Source organism: Portunus trituberculatus, chromosome 12, assembly GCF_017591435.1.
Source record: "Portunus trituberculatus isolate SZX2019 chromosome 12, ASM1759143v1, whole genome shotgun sequence".
NCBI lineage: Eukaryota > Metazoa > Arthropoda > Malacostraca > Decapoda > Portunidae > Portunus > Portunus trituberculatus.
The window spans coordinates 7,483,093-7,505,670 of record NC_059266.1 but is presented as its reverse complement, the minus strand read 5'-3'; the positions used below and the strand labels follow the sequence as shown (position 1 = coordinate 7,505,670).

Sequence of the window (22,578 nt, the reverse complement as noted above, 5' to 3'; positions counted from 1 at the left end):
AGTAGTAGTAGTAGTAGTAGTAGTAGTAGGAGGAGGAGGAGGAGGAGTATCAAACAGATGGTGGTAGTTAAACATTATGTGTAATAGTTGTTATTGTTGCTGTTACATTAAAGGGCATAGCAGTGACATCTTAAAAAATAACATGTGTACGGTTTTGATGCTACCTAAAGTATTAAACCAGTAGTATTCATTGCGCGGCTTGCGATGGCTCTATTTGGGACTTTCGAAAAATAAATAAATTAATTAATAAAAAAGTAAGTTTGGCCTTTATTTTGCTATTAATAACAATATATAGGGTAATATTAACATGTCTAATTTTTCTTATTTACTATATTGCACTGGCAGTCCTGTACTACTTCATTTAGTTGAGTTGCGCTAGCTTGCAGTAGCTGAGGCTCTCTCAATGAATGTGTTTAACCGAAGTGGCTCCCCTGCAAAAAATAGTTAATGACACTGTACTAGACAGTCTACATTTTGAAAGAAACGTTTCTCACACTCATCTTTTTTCAACGGGATCATGATATTAATTTCAGGTTGCTCTACATAGAATATCCAACCTTCATTAGGCAGCGGTGCATTAAACGTCTACTAAAACACAGTCAGAGCGTGGTGGAGGAAAGGAAAAGAAAAGTTTGTTATACATTATTGCAAAGTTGTGAGTTTCAGAGAGAGAGAGAGAGAGAGAGAGAGAGAGAGAGATCTTTTAGTCTTTCAATATAAGAAAAATACATAAGAAAAAAAAAAGCATTAAAGAACAATACAAATAATGCTAAAAAAAAAAAATAAATAATAAATAAGACCCCCAAGAGAGAGAGAGAGAGGGAGAGGGAGAGTGGAGTGAGTGAGTGAGTGAGGGTGAGAGTGAGAGGTGAACTTCCCGCGGGCCACGATGGACTCACGCCGCCTCCTGTACCTCTCTTTTAGCATTATCTTCCTCTCTGCCTCCCTGACTCAAGCCTTGGACAAGATTCCCGGCATAGGTGAGTGGCCAGGTGAACTGTGGTCAGGTGTGCTAATTAAGAGCCAGGTGTGGAGTGGGTTTGTTTACATTGAGGGTTTTTAAATTTCCGTGTGTATTTATTTATTTATTTTTTACCTGTAAGTTTTGCGACCAGGTGTGTTCATTAGGAAGTTACAAGGGAGAGTTTGTTTGTTTGTTTGTGTACACATGAAAGGTTTTTAATTAATGAAGTGTGTTTTTTCTGTATTTGTGTGTGTGTGTGTTTAGTCAAATTTCAGTCGTATAGGGTTTGGTGTCCGTAGATCCAGGGAGAGGGCGGGATGGTATGCCTGGCCAGCACCCACACCCACGCGAGGCAACCCCGTCCCCACACCAAGCAGAGGCTAAAGGTACGACTGCCCTTGAGTATAGCAAGCACATCCCAGCACCCTCAGACCACCGTTGTTACCCTTGGCAGCCTCACACACCTCGCTCATTATTTCACATGCTGGCCTGTCTATTTACTCAGTTTCTAGTTCAATAATTCTCAGCCATTTTTCTTTCTAATTCCTTTAAATAGTGTTCGTTTAGATTACGGTGTTGTGTTGTGACTCGGCACAACTTCACACTTCATTTAGTAGTGAACGTGTTGGGCTTTCGTTCTATTTCGGTAATTCTCAGCCATTTTCTTTCTGATTCCTTTAAATAGTGTTCCTTTAGGTTACAGTGTGTTTTGACTCGGCAGCCCCACAAACCTCGCTCAGTAGTTAACTTGCTGGCCTGTCTTTCTAATTCAGTAATTCTCAGCCATTTTTCTTTCTGATTCCTTTAAATAGCAGGCCTTTAGATTATGGTGTTGTGTTGTGACTCGGCAGCCCTACTCACCTCACTCAATAGTTAACATGTTGGTGAATTGTTCTATTTTGGTAATTCTCAGCCATTTTTCTTTCTCCCGATTCCTTTAAATTACTATTCCTTTAGATTATGTTGCATTGTGACTCGGCAGCCCCACACACACACCTACACACCAGTTCCTTGATGCCTCACACGCTGGGATGTCTTGCTACTTCATTTTGATCTCTATTTGTCTTTTGTAGTTTGAAATATTGTAATAAGTAGTGTGTGTTTTATTTTTCATTACCACGTAGGAGGGGCACTGGTGGCCGAGGGTAGTGAAATGCATGGCTATGAAAGATAAGCCCGTAATGAATTAGAGTTCAGTTTTTTTGGTGTGTTGTGATTTGTTTTATTTATTTTTATGTAAGAGGGACAACTGGCCAAGGGCAACAAAAAATATGATGAAAAAAGGCCCACTGTGAAAATGAAAGGGGACTCCTTAGCTGGAACAGGAGTCATTATATTTTTTTATTTATTTGTTTTTTTTAGGAAGTAACACTTATGGACTATTTGCCACTCCACATACACTTTGTTGCCTTGTTACTTAAAGAACTTAGAGGAAAAAGAAAGAAAGGAAGAAAACTTTAGCTCAAGGCGATATATATATATATATATATATATATATATATATATATATATATATATATATATATATATATATATATATATATATATATAAGTGGGAACATTAAAAACATGCAGTACAAGATTAGTAACACAGGGACTACCTTTTTTTTCATATTTTTTTATTGCAAGAGAGTAAGCCAGCCAAGGACAGCAAAAGATTAAAAACAAGAAAAAAAAGGCCTACTTGAATGCCAGTGGATCTTTTTTTCTTTCTTTTTTTTCCTTTCTGTTGCTCTTGGCCAGTTTTTCTTATGTAAAAAAAATACATTCATATCCTCGACTTCATTAACTTTCCCCTTTCAAATCAGTATTCCTTTACCATTCACCTTCAACACAGCATTGTAAGGGAGTTTCCAGGCTGTGAGGCACCTCCTGCTGTTACAGATTACTACCGCATGCAGGCTGGGAGGGAGCTGATCATTGTGGCAGACTCCAAGAACCCTCTCTATGTGTTCTGCTACCATGGTGAACGCAAGATGCTCACCACCTTCTTCAAAACCATAGAGGTGTGTGTGTAGGATGTTTTCAGTGTTTTTTTTTTTATTGGGTTATGTTTGTTTTTGAATGTTGATTGATATTCTTATACACTGTGGTAAAAAAACTATCGATCTATCTATCTATCTGTGTGTGTGTGTGTGTGCATATCTATCTTACATGAGTTTACCTGTGTGTGAATTTATCTTCATGTCCATTGATGTATCTATCTATCTGTGTGAGTGAGTGTGTGTGCTTGCTTGTGTGCATGTGCCAATATCCATCATACCTGACTCTGCCTGTGTGTACATTTATCTTCACATCTATTCCTTTATAAAATCACACAAGACCTCAGAAACATCACAGCACATGTCACTCTACCTTGCAGCTTCGTGTGGACATAGTGGGGGACAACTTCCACCACTATGAGGGCAGCAATGCTACTGAGGTGAAGCAGAAACACAGCGAGGCATCCTGGTTCACCTTCTACCCGTGGCGCCAGCGAGTGTTCCGCCTGGAGCTGTACAAGGAGTCGTGTGTGGGTATAGAGACAGCCAGCGGGTACAAGGTGGCTCTCAGGACGCGATGTGAGTACCTGGATAATTTAGAGGTTGAGAGAGAGAGAGAGAGTGAAAGAGTGTGTGTGGATAAGTGGATAGAAGTGATTAGTGTTTATAAAGTGGTTCTTAGAATATGATTTGCAATGCTTTTATTTCTATTTTCTTTTCTTTTTCTTTCTTTTACTTTTCTCTCTTCATCTTGTCATCTTCTTTCCTTCCTTCTAAATAAATGCTCCTAATTGCTTTCTTCTTTCTTCATTCTCTATTCTTTATTTTCCATTCTTATCAGCGTTTCCTCCCAAAAGGTCATGATATGTAGGAAAGACACCCAATTCATCTCTAATCTCTCCCGTATAAAAAGCCTCCACATTTCTTCACTGGAACAAAAAAAGGATAAAAGATAGAACCATTTATTCTTATCAATCTTTTTCTTTCCCATAGATGAAAAAAAAAAAAAAAAAAAATTTCTTCACTGGAACAATCAGGAAAAGGATAAAAGATAAGAACCATTTATTCATGTCAATCTTTTCTTTCCTGTAGATGAAAAAAATTGCATTACATAATAAAAAAATACATTTCTTCACTGGGACAATCAGGAAAAGGATAAAAAGTAAGAACCATTTATTCTTAACCCATCTTTTTCCCCCATAAATAAAAAAAATCACATTACATATTTGCAATAGTAGCTATTATGTGTGTTGGGGGACAGTTATGTAGCAAGGGAGTGGCAGGAGAGAACTGGTGTAAGGTCTGAATAGATCGAGGGAGTAATGCAGTCTTGACGTAAGTGCCTATGGGGGAACAGACATGTAGAAAGAGAGTGGCGAGAGAGTGTGAGGTCTGAGTAAATAAAGGGAGTAACACAGCCTTGACTAAAGTGCTTATGGGGGAACAGACGTAGCAAGGGAAAGGCAAGAGAGAAATGGTGTGAGGTCAGAATAGATAAAGGGAGTAACACAGCCTTGACGAAAGTGCTTATCAATCTTTATCATAGCAAGCACTTCATTCACCACCTTATAAAAACATGACATCACTCCACAACAAACCCACATGACTTCTCCTTACCCCTCCCTGCCTCCCCAATAATATAATTCCTGCTCTTACCAACATACATACACACATACATTTGGCACAGCTCTCCAGTCATTACAAGAGGGAAGCTTCTGGGTTGAGGTGTATGCTGAGGAATGACAAGACAGGCTTTGTTGAGGTGGAATGTAGTTTATATAGCTTATTGGAATGGTTAGGTTAGGTTAGGGTGAAGTGGCTGGCTTAGAATGAAATGCATATTGAAAGTATTAAGTTAGGTTAGGTTAGGATAGATGAAGTGGCTTTGTTGAGGTGGAATTTAATTTGAAATGGTTAGGATATGGTAGGTTAGGTTAGGTTAGATGCCATACCATACAATATACAGGCATGGCAGTCCTCTAGTCTTTGTGTACTGTGGTGGGAGTAATCTTAGTGTACATAATCATAAGTTATCAGGTGACACTCTTAAGAATCACTCACATCTGTCACCTGCTTCACTGACTCACACCAGGATACAGCCAGTGGTGAAGGGAAGGCTCAAGTGTGTGTGTGTGTGTGTGTGTGTGTGTGTGTGTGTGTGTGTGTGTGTGTGTGTGTGTGTGTGTGTGTGTGTGTGTGTGTGTGTGTGTGTTAGATGGGCACTGGTCTTAAACAACAAAAAAAAGAAAAAAAGTAATTACATGAATAAATATGGTCGAATGAGGTGATGTTGAATGTAGAAAATTTAGCTACAGGATATATTGAGTTGAAATTTACTGCTACTAGAACTCAGTAATTCTAGAAATGTAGATAGAATCAGAAACACACAGGCTTTCAATTTGTATACACTGTCCTTTATTCTTACACACAGGCTGAGGGATTGTAGTAATTGGTTGTACAAAGAAATATAAACAGGAAAAGATCAATTATCATGCTGGTTAATGCACACAAACACACAAAAACAGAGGAACAGTGTGATAAATGTTGAAGAGGAGAAACACACACACACACACACACACACACACACACACACACACACACACACACACACACACACACACACACACACAAACCTAAATACTCATCATTATGCACCAGAAACATTTGAAGCTCAGAGAGAGAGAGAGAGAGAGAGAGAGAATCCTACGGCGTTACTTGAGGTATCTCTGGACACGGCGGGAGTGGTGTGTCCTTGCCTCATGTAGGGCGTCCTCTAGCACTGAGGTGATGTGCAGGAGGTTGTTAGGGTCGGTCTGCAGGAGGAGCTTGTCACACGTCTCCTCTTCCCTCCCCGCCTTGCTCTCGGAACCTGGTGATGTGGTCTTGGTGATTCATTTTGTTGTTAGTAAAGTGTGTGAATAGTGGTTTAGTTGAAGGAGTTTAATTCTACAGCTGCTTCTCTCTCTAGTTTGCTCACAGATTCTAGTGGTGATATTTTTTCCTTCTTTTGTGGTGATATTTTGCTGATTCATTTTGGTTTTAGTAAAGAGTGTGAATAGAAGTGTAGTTGAAGGGTTTTAGTTTTCTATGGCCTCTTTCTCTCTCTAGTTAGCTCACGGAATGTCACTTTTTTTTTTCCCCCATCTTCTTGTGGTGATGTTTTGGTTTTTCACTTTGGTTTCAGTGAAGAGTGTGAATAGAAGTTTAGTTGAAGGGTTCTATTTTTCTATGGCCTCCTCTCTCTCTAATTAGCTCTTGGAATGTTGTCATTTTTTCTTCACCCTTTTTTGTGGTGATTTGTATTATAGAGATTTACTTTTTGTTTAATTAAGTTGTTAGTGTTTATTGTTACACCTTCTCTCTTAGGTTAGCTCTTGGAATCCAGTCTTTTTTATTTATTTTTTTTTGAGGTGATGTGGTTTGGTGAAGTAAATGGTGTGATTTTGTTAAGTAAAAAGAGTGAACAGAAAAACTTAATCCCTTCAGTACTATGTTGCATTCCCATATCCATTCTGCTTACTATTTGGTGATTTTATAGAGCTTCAGAAAATTATGTGGTGATTGAACTAGTGAAGACTGTGGCCATTAATCTTCTGACTTCCATATCCCCTTCCTAATGTCGGCAAAATTGTCTAATCATATACAAATCTTAAGGTAAAAATGTGTCGCAGTATTCAAGAGGTTAGGTTAGGTTAGAGTGCCATACCAGCATCTAGGGACAGCTGCAGTGTGAGGAGTGGCTCGGCTATGTGGCGGAGGGAGCGCGACCCCACCAGGATGTCAAATCTCCACTCTAGGTTCTTGTACTGTGGCATCTGTGAAGGGAAACATTAGTGGATTAGACAAAAATACTGAGAGAGAGAGAGAGAGAGAGAGAGAGAGAGAGAGAGAGAGAGAGAGAGAGAGAGAGAGAGAGAGAGAGAGAGAGAGAGAGAGAGAGAGAGAGAGAGAGAGAGAGAGAAGAGAAGAGAAGAGAAGAGAATGAGAGAGAGAGAGAAAAGAAAAGAAGAGAATGAGAGAGAGAAATATGGGGGGTGATAATTAGCCTTCTTACAACTTCACTTATGCTCTTAGTAGTTACAGTACTCAGATAACAAAGTAGTGGTACCTTAACAGCCTGTGACTTGAGGTACTCCTTGACCTCCACCTCACTGCTGGTGTAGGCGTCGACGAGGACCTGGGCAGCATCCTCGGTGAAGCCCAGGGAGGTGGAGAGGCTGTGCAGCTCAGTGGTGGTGGTGCTGATCTGGGCACAGCGGATCAGCAGGAACACTAGTGCCTGGACTGCATCCTCCACCTGAAACACACACACACACACACACACATGAGCTCATCTCACTCATTGGAAAGATTCAGAGAGAGAGAGAGAGAGAGAGAGAGAGAGAGAGAGAGAGAGAGAGAGAGAGAGAGAGAGAGAATATCTAGCCATGGAAAGTTATCAATGAACACAAAATGAGGCTGTAATGGGGAGGGGGGTTGGCGGGTTATGGCAGCATGAGGCAACAGCACCTAAGATTTAAATTGGTGAACATGGTATTAACAGTTAAGCCAGTGGGAGAGTAAATACCAAGGCTCGTATTCTCAAACACATCTGTGCTTCACCTCCACTATTTCAAAAGGCTTTATCTAAATTTACATAAGTTTTTTTTAAAGTGTTTTTACAGTTCTGGAGGCAGAGTGACAAGATTTCTACATTATTAACTTACAAAAAAACACTTGAAAACCCCACTAATAATTTCTGTGTTGGAAAATAGTCATGGTGAGAGACTGAGAGCACAAAGCTTTTTAATTAAGTTTTTATGGTTCTAGTGGCAGAATGGCAAGATTTCTACATGTTAACTGTAAAGACAATCTTGGAAATTCCGCAATCATCTCTGTGGTCTTGAAAAATAGTTGTAGTGAGAGAGCAAAGCATTTCTGAATGAGACAAGAAGTGAGTGTAAATTTAACCCCTTCAGTACCATGACGCATATCCATATTCATTTTGGTTACTATATAGCGATTTTATACAGCTTTAGAAACTCATGTGGGGGATAGAAATAATAAAGAATGTGGCTATTAATTTTCTCACCTCCATAGACCCTTCCTAATGCAAATAAATTCACCTAATCACACCCAAAACTCGTGGTAAAAACGCGTCCCAGTACTGAAGGGGTTAGTCACCTGGGAGGGCTGGACGCCGAGCTTAGTGGCCGCTGAGCTGAACACCTTCGGCTTAACCTCCTGCCGGAAGTACTGTGTGGCTAGACGGCAAAACTCCTTCACCACGGGCGTCCCCTGCGTCACCAGCAGAGATAGATTGGCCTGCAGGTCCTCGGGGAGAGTGACAGGAGCCATGGTTGTGGTGTTCCATGTGAAGTGGTGATTAGTGAGTGGTGATCCGCCTCTTCACCGCCCACCGCCGCCAGTCAGCTGATCTCTGTTTACCTCGCGGGCTCTCTCTCTCTCTCTCTCTCTCTCTCTCAGAAAAGACGTACTTATTTATCTGGTTTACTTAGCCTATGCTGCTTAGTTTATGGATGGGAGTTGGAGATAAAAAAGGAAAGATTACAATAAAGTGGTTCGGAATGCGATAGGTTGGCTGGCTTCTCTCGGATCTCTATCTCGTGGCGGGAAATTTGACTCTCTCTCTCTCTCTCTCTCTCTCTCTCTCTCTCTCTCTCTCTCTCTCTCTCTCTCTCTCTCTCTCTCTCTCTCTCTCTCTCTCTCTCTCTCTCAGCTTTATTCAATGAGGTGCATAATAGATAACAATACATGGTTTATGATGAGAACAAATTTAATTCACCCTCTGTTCTAGATATAATTAACCCATTTTCTGTGTTATGTTCTGCAGGGGTTGACTTCTGGCGTGTGGTGGTGCTGGTGGGATCTGTGGTGCTGTTTTTCACTGCGTCACACCTGGCACACAACACCTTCTTTCACTACACCACTGGCATCTCCCTGGGTGTGGTGGGCTCGCTTCTCATTGTGGTGTATGTGGTGGCTCGTATGGTGCCCAAGGTTAGTGTGGTACTGTGGTAGTGTCACTTTCTTTTAGCTTACCCTAGGATCTGTAAGGGGACTGGTAACTAAGTGGATTTTTTTTTTTTTTCTTGAGTTTTCCCTTTCCTAGGTAAAAGCGTGGTGGTTGAGAGATATTAATCCGCACTGTGACTTAAGAATTAGATGAATTGGTAATGCTTATTTATTTTGTGTTTTATGGTTGTTTTTTTTTACTATTTGGGGTAGCTATAGCATCTCAGTGGGAGTCTCTGTCTGTCTGTCTGTCTGTCTCTTTCTTTCTTTTTTTCTTTCTCTCCTACTCTCCTTCTCTCCTCTTTCTCTTCTCTCCTCTCCTCTCCTCTCCTCTCCTCTCCTCTTAGTTCTCACTCCCGTCTCTCTCTCCTCCTGCAGAAGTCCGGAGCAGTGACCCTGATGGTGGGTGGCTGGGGACTCACTGTCTACTTGCTGCAGTACCTCTGGCAGAATTTTGTGTCCATTGTAAAGGAACATCAGGCTGTGGCAGTGGGTAAGGCTGCTGTGGTGGTGGTGGTGGTGGTGGTGGTGATGCTGATGCTGTGTGGTTGGTTGATGTTGTTGATTTCTTTTGTTTTTATTCTATTTGTTTCCGTAGTCAATATTTTTTTATTTTCATTCCTTTTTTCCTCCTTTCTTTCTTGGTATTTATTCTTTGCCATTTCAATGCTGCCGTGGAAATCCAATGTGTTGATTTTCTCCATCTTTTTCTTTATTTTCTCCCTTTTTTTTTTTTTTTTTTTTTTTCCATGACCATTTAAAAACCTGATATGATGAATTTTGAACCAGTCTGTAACTAATGCACTTATTTTGTTCAGTGTTTACCTCTCTCTCTCTCTCTCTCTCTCTCTCTCTCTCTCTCTCTCTCTCTCTCTCTCTCTCTCTCTCTCTCTCTATCCTAATTACTTAACAATTTTCAACCATCACTTCTCTGTGCAGGGTACGTGGTGGTGGCAGGCCTGGTGAGCTTTGCCGTGGTGTACCGGTACGGCCCCCTGACAGACCAGCGCTCCATCAACCTGGTACAGTGGAGCATGCAGCTTGTGGCACTCCTGGGTATCTTCTTCAGTAGCCAGTACCGGGAGGCCACACTGGGCTTGGTGCTGGTCATGGTCACCTATCACTGTGTGCCAGACAAGTGGAAAGCAAAGGCACAGACATACTGGTGAGGGATTGGGTGGTGGTGATGGTGGTGGTTTTCTAGTTTTTCAATTTTTTTTCTTTATTTATTTTCTTCTTCAGTATTCTTCCTCATCTTCCTTTCTTTTTGTCTTTCCTTTTTCTTTTCCTTCTTTTTCTATCTTTTTTTTCTTTGTTTTGTTCTTAAATTTTTTTGTTTCTTTAGCATTCTTCCTTGTCTTCTTTTCTTTTCCTCTTTTCCCCTTTCTTTTCCTTCATTTTTTGGTGGTGGTAGTGGTGGTCGTTTTCTATTTTTATCTATTTTTGTTTCTTTATTCTCTTCTTCACTATTCTTCCTCATCTTCTTTTCTTTTTCTCTTTCCTCTTTCCTATATAAACCTTATTTTTTCACAGTGATTTATTAAGCAAACTGTATACGTACATCTTCTGCAGGAGGAGACGCTTTCCCCCGAAGGTGCGGCCACTCACGGAGGAGGAGTACATACAGCAGGGGAACTATGAGACTCGGAGGGCCCTGGAGGAGCTGAGAACCTTCTGCCACTCCCCCAAATGTGATGCCTGGAAAACCATCTCTAGGCTCCAGTCCCCACAGAGGTTAGCCTGACTGGTGGTGGTGGTGGTGGTAGTAGTAATAGTAGAGTTAATATTTGTCTTTTATTTTGGTACTTATTTTGCTATTTTATTCTTTCCCTGTTTCATTTATTTTCCTTTTAGCTTTCACTAACTTTCTCTTGGTTCCAGTGGTGGTGGTGGTGGTGGTGGTGGTGGGGTTGACAGGGTTCTTAGTATTTTTCCTTTCTTGGCACATTTTAACCCCCCCTTTTTTTTTTACCCTTTTTTTGTTTCCTTTACCTTACACTAACTTTTATATAGTTTCAGTGGTGGTGGTGGTGGTGGTGATGGTGGTGGTTTGGTTGAGATTCTTTGTATTTTTCCCTTTTTCTTTTTGTGCATTTATCCCCCCCTTTTTTTTTTACTGTTTTGTTATTTTCTTTACTTAATACTAACTTCTATACACTCCAAATACTTCATCTCCTTCCTCCATTTGGTCCAGAAATCAGCTTGAGGAGTTAGTGGTGCTTTGATTAATATTTCATACTTTGTTTTGTTATTTTACTTCACCTACCCTCCTGTGTTTTTCTTTTATCATTTACTAACATTCATACACTCTTATTTTAGTTTGTTGTCATGCTCTTAACTCTCTAATGCTTTTTTTTTTTTTTTCTCGCTAATTCTAACACTCATACACACTTATTTTAGTTTAATGTCATGTTCTAATCTCTCAAATGCTTCCTTTTTCCCCACTAAGTAAATGTACAGTGTTGTGGAGTGATGTGGTTAATATATTCTCTTGCTATTATAATTTTTACACCTTCCTCGACCCTCTTGCTGTTTACTTCATCTTATACTAACTTGACTTTCACACATAGTCATTTTCAAATTCATGCTCTCCATCCCTCAAAATGCTTCTCTGATTGACTAAACGAACAAAATAAAAGGAGAAAAACTAGGAATGGACAGGGTAACAATTGACACAGAGAAACAAACCCTTTTACTCCATTGCATCACAGTTTAGCACCACAGAAGCCTTGAAAAATCTTATTAATAACCTACACACACATCTCCTTTACCGACACCCTATGTAATGAAAGACTGGGGGAGAGAGAAGCGTGTGCCTTTCCTGAGAGTAATAGCATTTGTGTCCACAGATATGTACAGTTTGTTGGGGGTCCTCAAAGGGGGCAGAGTACCACAACTAAGAGGGAAAGGTAAGCCAAATCTGGTTTCCCTTTCTCTGAGGCTTGGCTGGTAGAAGAGAGAGAGATATATAGAGAGACAGTGGGGGTGGATAGAGATATGAAAGGGTAGGAATGAAGGAAGGAGGATAGAGTAGAAGAGGAAGTGGTGGGTAGAAAGGGATGTGAAAGGGAAGGAATGAAGGCAAAAGATAGAAAGGGCTATAGAAGGAATGTGAGGGAGATTAAGGATAGAAGAGGACAGAAAGAAATGTGAAGGGGAAGGGATGAAGGAAGGAAGAAGATAGAAGTGAGGTAAAAGATAGAAAAGGGTATGGAAGGAATGTGAGGAATATTAAGGAGAGAAGAGGAAGATAGGAATGAGGCAAAAGATAGAAGAGGGTATAAAGGAAAGAGGGGGAGGGAGATTAAGACTAGAAGAGGAGGCAGAAGATAGAAAAAGATGTGAAAGGGAAGGAATGAAGGGAAAAAATGGGAGTGAGGCAAAAATTAGAAGAGGGTATGGAAGGAAAGGAAAAATGGGAGATATACAATAAAGAACAATGTGAAAGCAAGGGAGAGGAATGAAGGAGAGAGGAGACAAAAAAAAATGCAAGAGGTTATGAAAGAGAGGGGAAGAAGGAAAGCAAAAAATAACAAAACAAAACAAAAATGCAATATACTTCAAAGGTAAACAACACAATGCAAAAAAATAACAATAACAACAAAAACACGGCATACTTCAAATACACAGCACTTGAAGCAACACAAAACAACAACAACAATAACGTAGACAACAACAGCAACAACAAAAACATCAACAACATCAACATTATCATCAACAACAACAACAACAACAGTATACTACCAAGACACACAACACCTAAAAAACAATAACAAACAACAAGAACAACAAGAATATAGTATACTTCTGAGATAGACAACAATACAAAGCAAAAAATAACAAGCAAAACAGTTACTAAGACACATAACACCACAAAATTATCATCAACAACAACAACAACAACAACACACACTCCACCTTCTACCTTCAGATTTGACAATTACACAGACAACAACAACAACAGCAACAAAAACATGCCACCAAGACACACAACACCCAAACAACAACAAAAACAACAACATTCCAACAAAACACACAACAACAACAACAACAACAATAACAGTTCCGAGATACACAACACCACAACTCACTCCACCTAACCTAACCGAACTCCACCTTGCTCCACTTTCAGATTTGCCGAGTTCGTGGAGGGCGGATCACACCTGGATGACGAGGCAATCCTGGCGTACGAAAGCAACCACTTGACTCCGCTGAGGGACGAGGATCTGCTCACCACCGACGACGAGGATGAGGTGGAGGAGGAGCAGCGGGGACCAACGTAGGGGTAGGAGGGTGTGGGTAGGGGACGGATAGACTGGGGGGGGAAGGTAAGGGTTATTTTGTATTTGATTTGATTTTTTTTTTTTTCTTTTTCTTTTCTTTTTTCTCTCATATTTTTGCTCTTGTTTTGTGTGTGTGTGTTTGGTATTTTTTGGTGTTTCTGGTGTGGAGTATGGTTTTTTTTTTTTTTTTTTTTTTTTTTTTTTTATTTATTTATTTATTTATTTATTATTTTTTTTGGTACGTGTGAATTTGGTGTTGACCTTTACCATATTTTTTTTCTTTCTCTTTCTCTGTGATGTAAATTTTTTTTTACTTTTTTCCCCCATTTGTTTGTATCTTTCTCTTTTCTAGTGTTGTAAGAGAATAGTAGTTCTTTCCCCCTTTTTCTCCTGTGTACGATGTGAAAACTTATTTTTTTACGTTTTTCCTGTGTTAAATATAAAAATCAGTACATCTTTTCCCATATTTTCCCAGTGTAACAAATCAGTACCTTTTTTCCGATATGCAGTGCAGAAACCGTACCTTGTTTCCTGCATGTGGTGTAAAACTTATCCAGTGATGCATGAAAGCTTTATAACTTAAAACTAAGTTACATAAGAAAGACATTCTTATTTCCTTTGGTACAGAATGAGAAAAGATGTGAATGGACGAGTGGAGCTTGGTTAGGTTAGGCAACGGTGCGTCTGATCACTGATGCACCGCCCCTTCCCTCTGGCGACCCCTAAAAGTCTCCCTTACCGGTGTATATACTCCTGAACTGCCCTGTGAGTGGTTCTGGGATGGGCCATGATAACAAATATAGTCCACAATAGAAGGTAGACAGAAGAGTAGCGAGAATAGTAGTTATTTTTCTATGGTGTGTGTGCTTCAGGGCATTGTGCGGTACAGGAGGGTGTATGCATGTTTTTTAACAGTACCGTGTGTGAAGAAGCTGTTTTGTATTTATTTTGTGAAGTGTGTAGGGTTGATATGCGTAGGCTTCCTCTTAGCTTTGTCTTCCCATGTGCCTAAGGGTGTTGGCTTAATCCTGCTTTGTTTCTACCTTGTTACTCATCACTGTTTGTCTGTATTGAAGATTAAATTGCAGTATTTCATTGTTTGCTGTGTAGTGTTTGTTACTCATCTTGCTACCTTGTCATTCATCACTGTTTGTCTGTACTGAAGATTGGACAGCAGTATTTCATTATTTGTTCTCTCTTTGTGTTTGTTACTCATCTTGCTTTGTCTGTCTCCCTTGTCGCTTTCCTATGTCAATCTGCAATGGACAGTGGACAGCAGTATTCAGTGTTTGCTTCATTCCCTTCTGTTGTTTCTTATGATTTTTTTCTCTTCTTTGCATTAGAGAGCAATATTGAGTGTTTACTTCATTCTCTTCCTTTATCTTTATCAGTTTTTTTCTCTTGTTTGCATTAGAGAGTAGTATTGAGTGTTTGCTTCATTCTCTTCCTGTCTCTCTACCTCATGAGTTTCCAGTGTTTCTCTTTATAACACTGGACAACAGGACTGTAATTTGTTCCATCATTGTGTCATTTCATAGTTCATAAGTCACACTGTTTGATGAAATATTAATCTTTTTTCCCCCTCTCCTCTGGCATCTCCCTCCTTGAATATACTCACTGTGATTGTCCTTAACATTTCTTCTATTATGCATCTGGGAGTGTAGGTCAGTGTTTGTAGTTTAAGGTAGTGTAAGGCGACTCAAAAAAGGCTGTGTTATGGATAATTTTTTGTGTGTCGGGCAGTTGTCAATTGTAACTTTCCCCAGGGAGGTCCGTGATTGTTGCTGTGGAAATATTGTATGTAAATTATGTTTGTCTTATATGTATCCAGGCTGTGCAGAGTGGCAAAGAGTGCACTGGTCTTATTAACCCCTTCAGTATCAGGATGTGTTCTCATATTCATTCTGCTTACTATTTGGTGATTTTATACAGCTTCAGAAACTTGTTTGGGTGATTTAAATAGTGTAGACTCTGACCATTAATCTTGTGACCTCCATAGATCCTTCCTAACGTCAATAAAATGGTCTAATTATACGCAAAAAAATCACGGTAAAAATGCGTCTCAATATTGAAGGGGTTAATAATGTCTAGAATGTGAATCAATGCCTGGGCCAGATATGTCAAAGGGCCATATTTGCAAACACTCCGGCACTGCACTTCCACTATTTCAAAAGGTTCCTGTTTAAGTGATGCAAGTTTTCAAGGGTGTTTTTATGGTTCTAATGGCAAATGAACAAGATTACTACACAATTCACAGGAGAAACACCCTCAGAAACCAGGCTTGTCATCTCTGTCCTTGGAAAATAATCGTGATGAGAGAGTGGAGCGTTTCAGAATATGGGTCTAAATGCCGTCTGCCAAACATTAACAATGAAAATAATGCTATGCTGATCTTATTAATTTATTTTTACTATTATCTTCTTTGGACAAGTGTGAATGGTTAGGTGAGGTGCGTCTTCCTGCAGTCTGCCAAACAAAAACCCTGTAAGCAAGTTAAGCCAGTTTGTGGCCTTGAGTATGTGCTCAAAATACTGTAATTAGACTTAATGATAGGTACTGTACCAGTCCTGTGTATTGGTGATGTGTGTGTGTTTTGTCATAATAAATGTACATGGTGACTTATTTCATTAACGTCATCAGTTATCAGGCAATAAATGAATCACCACTTATTATCTGTTATTTTGGTCAATTTATTTTGTTACTATGCCTAGCTAAGCTGGCACCCCCCAACACTTACACCTCCTGTCCAGCTTGAGGTGCAGCATCACCTAATGTCAATAAAATGGTCTTATCGTACACAAATTTCAAGGTAAAAACGTGTTTCAGTATTGAAGGGATTTATCTCAACATGGCAAACGTTTTCACTACTCGTCACTTGAACCAAACATTACCGCACATCATGGGATAAAACAAAACAAAAGAAAAGCTAAACACAACATATATTTCATAGCATAACACATTCACATAACCAACACATGCACACACATACTTAGTCATTCATACTACCCCAAAAACTTGTCCTTCCTTGAACTAGCTTTGCTCTTCTTCTTCTTCAGGTTCTTACTCTTCTTCAACCTTCTTGGGTGGAGCCACTTGGGGGCGGCACCAGTCTTCTTGATGAGTGTCCGGAGGGTTGGCACTGGCTCCTCGCTGGTGCCAGAGGTGGTCGCTTCCATGGTGTTCTCCCCCTCTGGTTCTGCTGGCTGGAGTTTCTGTGCCTTTTCTCTCACCACTAGAGGGAATAATGGGGTGCTTGTTAGTGTTAGTGTGTTGCTTCTCATCACACGAAGATTAAAAAAAAAGAGGAAGTACAAAGGAGGCATGCATTTTCTTCCTTATAATTAAAGTACTTTCCATCACACTTAAAAGATGAAAGAAAGGAAGTATTGTACAAAGAACAGACAGGAGTTACTACAGTACTCTTTTTTTCTTTTCCCATCACACTTAAGTAGAAAAAGCGTAAAGCACAGTGGAATTAATTAGCTTCTCTCTCTCACACACACACCTTCCACAGCATCCCTGACCACCACATCATTCTTGTTCGCCTTCTCCACCAGCGTGAGCAGTGATGTCAGCTCCTTTTTGCCATAACGCACACGCTTCTCTCGCTTGCACTTCCTCACCCACTTGCTGCGGAGACTCTTGGCCATCCTGACTCACCTGTGGAGGAAATGTGCAAAATAATACACTTTTCATTGTAATACAAATTTATCAAACCTTAGCAAGTCAGTATGGAAGCTTTACTCATAATATCCCCAGCAAATTAATGGGTCTACTTACAGATACACGTGTTTGTCTCTCAGCGTAGGATTCACAACCCTGGGCAAGGCGTGAGGAGGACAGCAGGTGGCACAGCAGTAATGAAATACAATTGGTGGCTTGCCTGTCTAATGCTCCACGTGCCCTTGTTGACCGCGGAACTGCGAGCCTAATTACTTTTTCTTTTCTTTTCCTTTCTTCTGCTTTTTTATGAGATTATTCAGAAATAATAAGACATAAAAAATAAATATGTTCAACTTTCTGCTATCAACAATACAAAAGAAGTTCAAGGAAGGAATGTGTCATAATGGATGAAAAAATGCAACACCCACGTGATATACCCTTCTTATACCACCGATTCATCAATAAATATTCCTCAAATAAATAAAGGGATATAAATACTATAAAACTAGGCTGTGAAATTAAGAAAAAGGAGAAAAAATAGTTTAGTCCCAATATTGAGGCAGTCCATCATTCTTCCGTGCCTCGCTGTTGTTGTCACTGGGGAGTTGGTGCTTCGGGCCGCCCTTCTCTTCTCACAAAATGGTAAATATCCCTCTCCTACAACCTCCAGGGCCATTCACGCCTACCCTACGCCCTCACAGACCCTGAAGGAGGCAGTATTGTCGTGTTGTGAGGCTGGGAGTGGGCTGGGCGTTGCACCACATGTCGCCGCGGCCTCTAGTATATATTTGTGCTTTTCCTTGTGTTGGTGGTATTATTATTAATGTATTTTTTTTTTTCGTCTTACTTGTCCAGGATTAGTGTTTGGAAGTAAGGCGTGGCTGGTTTGTGCTCGGCTATTATTGATTCGTATTGATGCTTTGGGAAATTTATACATCGCGTCAGAAACAGAGCTAGGTTAGGTTAGTTATAGGATTAGAGTAAGTTTGTCTTGGTTTAGGTAGGATAGAGTAAGTTTGTATTTGCTCAAGTAGGGTAGAGTAAGTTTGTATGTGTTTAGGTAGATTAGAGTAAGTTCAGATAGGTAAGAGTAAGCTTAGATTGGTTAGAGTAAGTTTGTATTTGTTTAGTTAGTGTGGTGATACTGAAATAGACCAAGTTTCACATTTTTTTAAGTCTGAAGGGAGAAACGGCCATATTTAATCAAGAAAGGATCTCTTATAGATTTTTATACCACTTATTTTTATTCTTTATTCTTTATTCCAGGCCCATTCTGCCATTTATACACCAATTCTCTTATCACAAAATCTATTCCCTATTCAATCTTCCCATTTCCTCTCCTAATACAAGCAATTGCTGCTCATTTGTTTGTCTTTGTGTTTGCAGGGGCACGAATTCTCCCATTCAACATTCCCGTTCCTTCTAATACAAAGAATCGCACCTCACTTGTTTGCCTGTGTGTTTTCGGAAGTTCACTATTCTTCAGGGAGCACGAACACTCCTACACAATCTCCCTATTCCTTATTCATCCTTCCCATTCCTTATCCAAACTTCCCATTCCTTCTAATACAACAAATCACCTCTCTCATTTGCCTGTGTGTTTGCACGGACACACACTCCTATTCAACCTTCCTATCCTCCATTCAACCTTCCTATTCTCCATTTAACCTTCTTCCAATTCCCTATTTAGGTTTCCTATTCCCTATCCAACCTTCCCATTCCTTCTAATACAAACAATGGCACCTCACTTGTTTGCCTGTGTGTTTGCAGAAGCCCATTATGCTGCAGGGGCACGAACGCTCCATCACACAGATCAAGTTTAACCGAGAGGGCGACCTGCTCTTCTCCGCCTCCAAGGACCCCAAGCCCAATGTGTGGTACTCCATCAATGGCGAGCGGCTCGGCTCCTACGACGGCCACTCGGGGACAGTCTGGTCCATTGACGTCAAGTGGGATAGCTCGCTCTTCATCACGGGATCTGCTGACCAGACTATGAGGTGAGTTGCTGGGGGTTTGTCATGTATTTATTTAATTTTGAGTCCCTTTGTATGTTGATATCCACAATCCACTTTATACCTCACACACATTCTCACACTCTCACTATAACCTGTATTTGGAAACGCTTTGCTCTCTCACGACAACTACTCCCAAAGGCTCTAATTGAAGGTACACTAGTTTTTAAGGGTATTTCTATGATTCCAGTGATGGATTAGGAAGATTTCTAGTTGATCATAAGGAGAAACTGTCTTGAAAACCCACTTAGTCGTCAATGGGGACTTGAAAAATGTATCTCAGTATTAAAGGGGTTAGGAGTATTTTTATGGTTCTGGTGATGGATTAGCAAGATTTCTAGTTGATCATAAGGAGAAACTGTCTTGAAAACCCGGATAGTCATCTCTGGGGACTTGAAAAATTGTCATAGTGAGAGAGCAAGGTGTTTTTTAATATGGCCCTATATCTCATCCACTCCCTCCACCTGCAGGATCTGGGACGTGGAGACAGGCACCAGCAACACCACTCTGGAAATGAAGACCTCCGTGCGTGGTGTCAGCTTCTCCTACTCCGGCACCATGATTGCCTACACCACCGACAAAATGATGGGCCACAACTCCGAGCTGAATATTATTGACGTGCGGGAACCCAACAATGTCGACTGTGAGTGGTGGTGTCGGTGGTGGTGGTGGTGGTGGTGGTGGTAGTATTGTTTTATTAATTTTGTTTATTTGTTTATTTTTTATTTTTATCTCTTATTTTAAGGTGTTTTTTCTTGTTTTCCTCTTCTGTGGTTGATTTGTGTCTTGTTTTGTTTTTCTTGTTTTATTAATTTATTTTCTTTAAGGGTGGTGATGGTGGTGATGGTTGTTGTTAGTGGTGGTGGTGGTGGTGGTGGTGGTGGTGTCCTGGTGTTATGTATGCTTTAAAACCTGTAATGTCTTTTCCATTCTGACAAGAAAATAACTTAGAATTTTATCATCTTTTCTGTTTCTTCCCATGACAAAAAATAACTTCAAACTAATGTCTTTTCTATTTCCATCCTGACAGAAATAGACTTAACCCCCTTCAGTACCATGACATGCTTCCATATTCATTCTTCTTACTATTTGGTTATTTGATACAGCTTCATAAACTCATGTAGGGATTAAAATAGTGGAGACTGTGGCCATTAATCTTCTGACCTCCATAGATCCTTCCTAATGTCAATAAAATATACTCTTATCGTACACAAAGCTCATGATAAAAATGTGTCCCAGTATTAAGATTTGATGATTTTATACAGCTTCAGAAACTTATGTGAAGAAGTAAAATAGTGAAGACTGGCCAGTAATCTTCTGACCTCCATAGACCCTTCCTAATGTCAATAAAATAGTTGTATCGTACACAAAACCTCATGGTAAAAATGTGTGTCCCAGTACTGTGGCCATTAATCTTCTGACCTCCATAGACCCTTCCTAATGTCAATGAAATACTTTTATCGTACACAAACACATGGTAAAAATGTGTCCCAGTACTGAAGGGAGTTAAAATAGTTCAAACTGTGGCCATTAACCTTTTGACCTCCATAGACCCTTCCTGATGTCAAAAAAATACTCTTATAATACACAAACACTGGTAAAAATGTGTCCCAGTACTGAAGGGGTTAAATAATGTTTTCTTTTCTCCCCCCGCCAGCCACGCCAATCATGAAGACACAGGTCACCCCAAACAACACCAAGGCGCTGTCTGTGCTGTGGGGGCCACTGGACGAGTATGTGGTCACTGGACACGAGGACGGCTCCATCATCAAGTGGGACATGCGCACTGGGAAGAAGGTGATGGCGGTGGTGTTGTGGTGTTGACATAGACTGAAGCGTTTTGTTTTGTGGTTTGTCTCCCTCTGTCTCCTTCCTTTTCTAACTTAATTTCTTCCTCTGTCTGTCTGTCCTCTGTTTCTCTGTCTCTCTCTCTCTCTCTCTCTCTCTCTCTCTCTCTCTCTCTCTCTCTCTCTCTCTCTCTCTCTCTCTCTCTCTCTCTCTCTCTCTCTCTCTCTCTCTCTCTCTCTCTCTCTCTCTCTCTCTCTCTCTCTCTCTCTCTCTGTCTCTATAAAGAAAAAGAAAAGAGGATGGACAGGATGAAAAGGTCACAGTTTCTTTCTCTCTGTGTCTCTCTGTCTCAGTCTGTCTTCCTCCATCTCCCTCTGTCCCCCTTTGTGTCTCTCTATCTTCCTTTGTCTCCGTCTGTCTTCCTGTATCTCCATCAAATCCTTCCCTTCACACTCTGTATCCTCTTTGTGTCTCTGTCTCTCTCTGTCTCCTACTGCATCCCCATCAGATCTTCCCTTCACAGTCTGTACTCCTGTGTCTCCCCATCAAATCTTCCCTCCACACTGTATACTTCCCCTATCTCTCCCCATCAAATTCTTCCCTTCACATTCTATACCTCCTGTGTGTCTCCCCATCAAATCCTTCCTCCAAACTTTATACTCCCCATATCTCCCCATCAAATCCTTCCCTTCACACTCAATACCTCCCCCATCAGATCTTCACTTCACATTCAATACCTCCTGTGTCTCCCCATCAGATTGAGATTGGACAGGAGCACAACAAGCAGATCAAGGACATGCAGCTGAGTCACGACGGCATGATGCTCATCACTGCTAGCAAGGACACCACCGCAAGACTCTGGGACATCACTAACCTGGAGGCACTCAAAATGTACAAGACAGACCGCCCTGTCAACTCAGCCGCCATCTCACCCCTCGTGGACACCTACCCGCATGTGGTGATGGGCGGTGGACAGGAGGCTATGGATGTCACCACCACCTCCTCAAGGATCGGGAAATTTGACGCGCGTTTCTTCCACTTGGTGTTTGAGGAGGAATTTGCGAGGGTGAAGGGGCATTTTGGACCCATCAACTCCATCTGCTTCCACCCTAATGGCCGCGGGTATGCCAGTGGTGGAGAGGACGGTTATGTCAGGGTGCATGTGTTTGATGACGCGTATTACCAGTTCAAGTTTGACTTCTAATAAATCTGTGAAATCATCTATTTCTCCCTCTGACCTTGTGACCCCTGTTGACCTGACCTGACGCGACCCAGCACCAGGTTGTTTAAAGAAAGGTTATGTGTTATCGGAGAGTGAATTAATCGGTTATATTTTATACTGATGAAGGCAAGTGTTGTATTGGTTTTCCTGAATAGATGTAAGTTCAGGAGAGTTTGTTGTTTTATTAAGGCATAGAGAGAGAGAGAGTGTGTGTGTGTGTTTACCTATTTGTATATTACAGGATTCAAGAGGGGCTGACTTGTCTCCATATCTGCATTTATACAACTTCTTAAATTTGCGCACGCTTTCTGCTAGAATCTCTTCACTCGGTCCATTCCACATGTCCACTATCCTATGTGGAAAACTGAACTTTTTAATGCTCAAACACTGACTTTTCATAATCTTGGAATGTCCCTCTGCATGTGTGTGTGTGTGTGTGTGTGTGTGTGTTTCCTTATCCCCTTTGTGCTAGTATTGGTGGCAAGATTTCTAATTTTTCTGCAGGCTTTTTAATTTATTTATATAAGATGGAAAGGAAGTTGAAGAGCAAAGTATGAATTGGCAACTGATTGGTACTCTGAATGGTGTGTGTGTGGAACAGGGAAAGAAAGAAGTAATAGTGAACGAACGATTGTTAATACTAGTTTGT

The 22,578-nt window shown here is 40.6% G+C and overlaps 4 protein-coding genes across 7 annotated transcripts; 2 read left to right on the top strand and 2 right to left on the bottom strand.

The window, feature by feature from the left end:
- Nucleotides 1–812: 812 nt before the first annotated feature.
- LOC123502674 (nuclear envelope integral membrane protein 1-like) lies at nt 813–15,911 on the top strand. 4 transcript variants are annotated; one of them, XM_045251846.1, is made up of 10 exons: nt 814–980; nt 1,264–1,350; nt 2,849–2,970; nt 3,327–3,525; nt 8,780–8,946; nt 9,340–9,454; nt 9,901–10,126; nt 10,534–10,695; nt 11,811–11,870; nt 13,094–15,911. In XM_045251846.1, exons 1-10 carry the CDS (start codon nt 890–892, stop codon nt 13,242–13,244), a joined length of 1,380 nt encoding a protein of 459 aa, XP_045107781.1. In that variant the 5' UTR covers nt 814–889; the 3' UTR covers nt 13,245–15,911. The 4 variants fall into 4 exon arrangements, with proteins under 4 accessions (XP_045107783.1, XP_045107782.1, XP_045107781.1 ...); XM_045251849.1 differs by having other exon boundaries at nt 857–980; nt 1,229–1,350; XM_045251848.1 differs by lacking the exon at nt 1,264–1,350 and having other exon boundaries at nt 813–980.
- On the bottom strand, nt 4,103–8,381 carry LOC123502677 (COMM domain-containing protein 2-like). Its single transcript, XM_045251851.1, has 4 exons — nt 8,110–8,381; nt 7,055–7,243; nt 6,653–6,761; nt 4,103–5,815 (listed from the first exon to the last, which is right to left on the bottom strand). The coding sequence occupies exons 1-4, from the start codon at nt 8,281–8,283 to the stop codon at nt 5,658–5,660; spliced, it is 630 nt and encodes a 209-aa protein (XP_045107786.1). The 5' UTR covers nt 8,284–8,381; the 3' UTR covers nt 4,103–5,657.
- Nucleotides 15,912–16,166: 255 nt separating the features above from the next.
- On the bottom strand, nt 16,167–17,181 carry LOC123502678 (protein LLP homolog). The gene is made up of 3 exons (XM_045251853.1): nt 17,025–17,181; nt 16,750–16,904; nt 16,167–16,476 (listed from the first exon to the last, which is right to left on the bottom strand). The coding sequence occupies exons 2-3, from the start codon at nt 16,892–16,894 to the stop codon at nt 16,247–16,249; spliced, it is 375 nt and encodes a 124-aa protein (XP_045107788.1). The 5' UTR covers nt 16,895–16,904; nt 17,025–17,181; the 3' UTR covers nt 16,167–16,246.
- Nucleotides 17,182–17,433: 252 nt separating this feature from the next.
- LOC123502676 (eukaryotic translation initiation factor 3 subunit I-like) lies at nt 17,434–21,927 on the top strand. The gene is made up of 5 exons (XM_045251850.1): nt 17,434–17,549; nt 18,678–18,904; nt 19,390–19,562; nt 20,577–20,716; nt 21,465–21,927. Exons 1-5 carry the CDS (start codon nt 17,547–17,549, stop codon nt 21,909–21,911), a joined length of 990 nt encoding a protein of 329 aa, XP_045107785.1. The 5' UTR covers nt 17,434–17,546; the 3' UTR covers nt 21,912–21,927.
- Nucleotides 21,928–22,578: the final 651 nt, after the last annotated feature.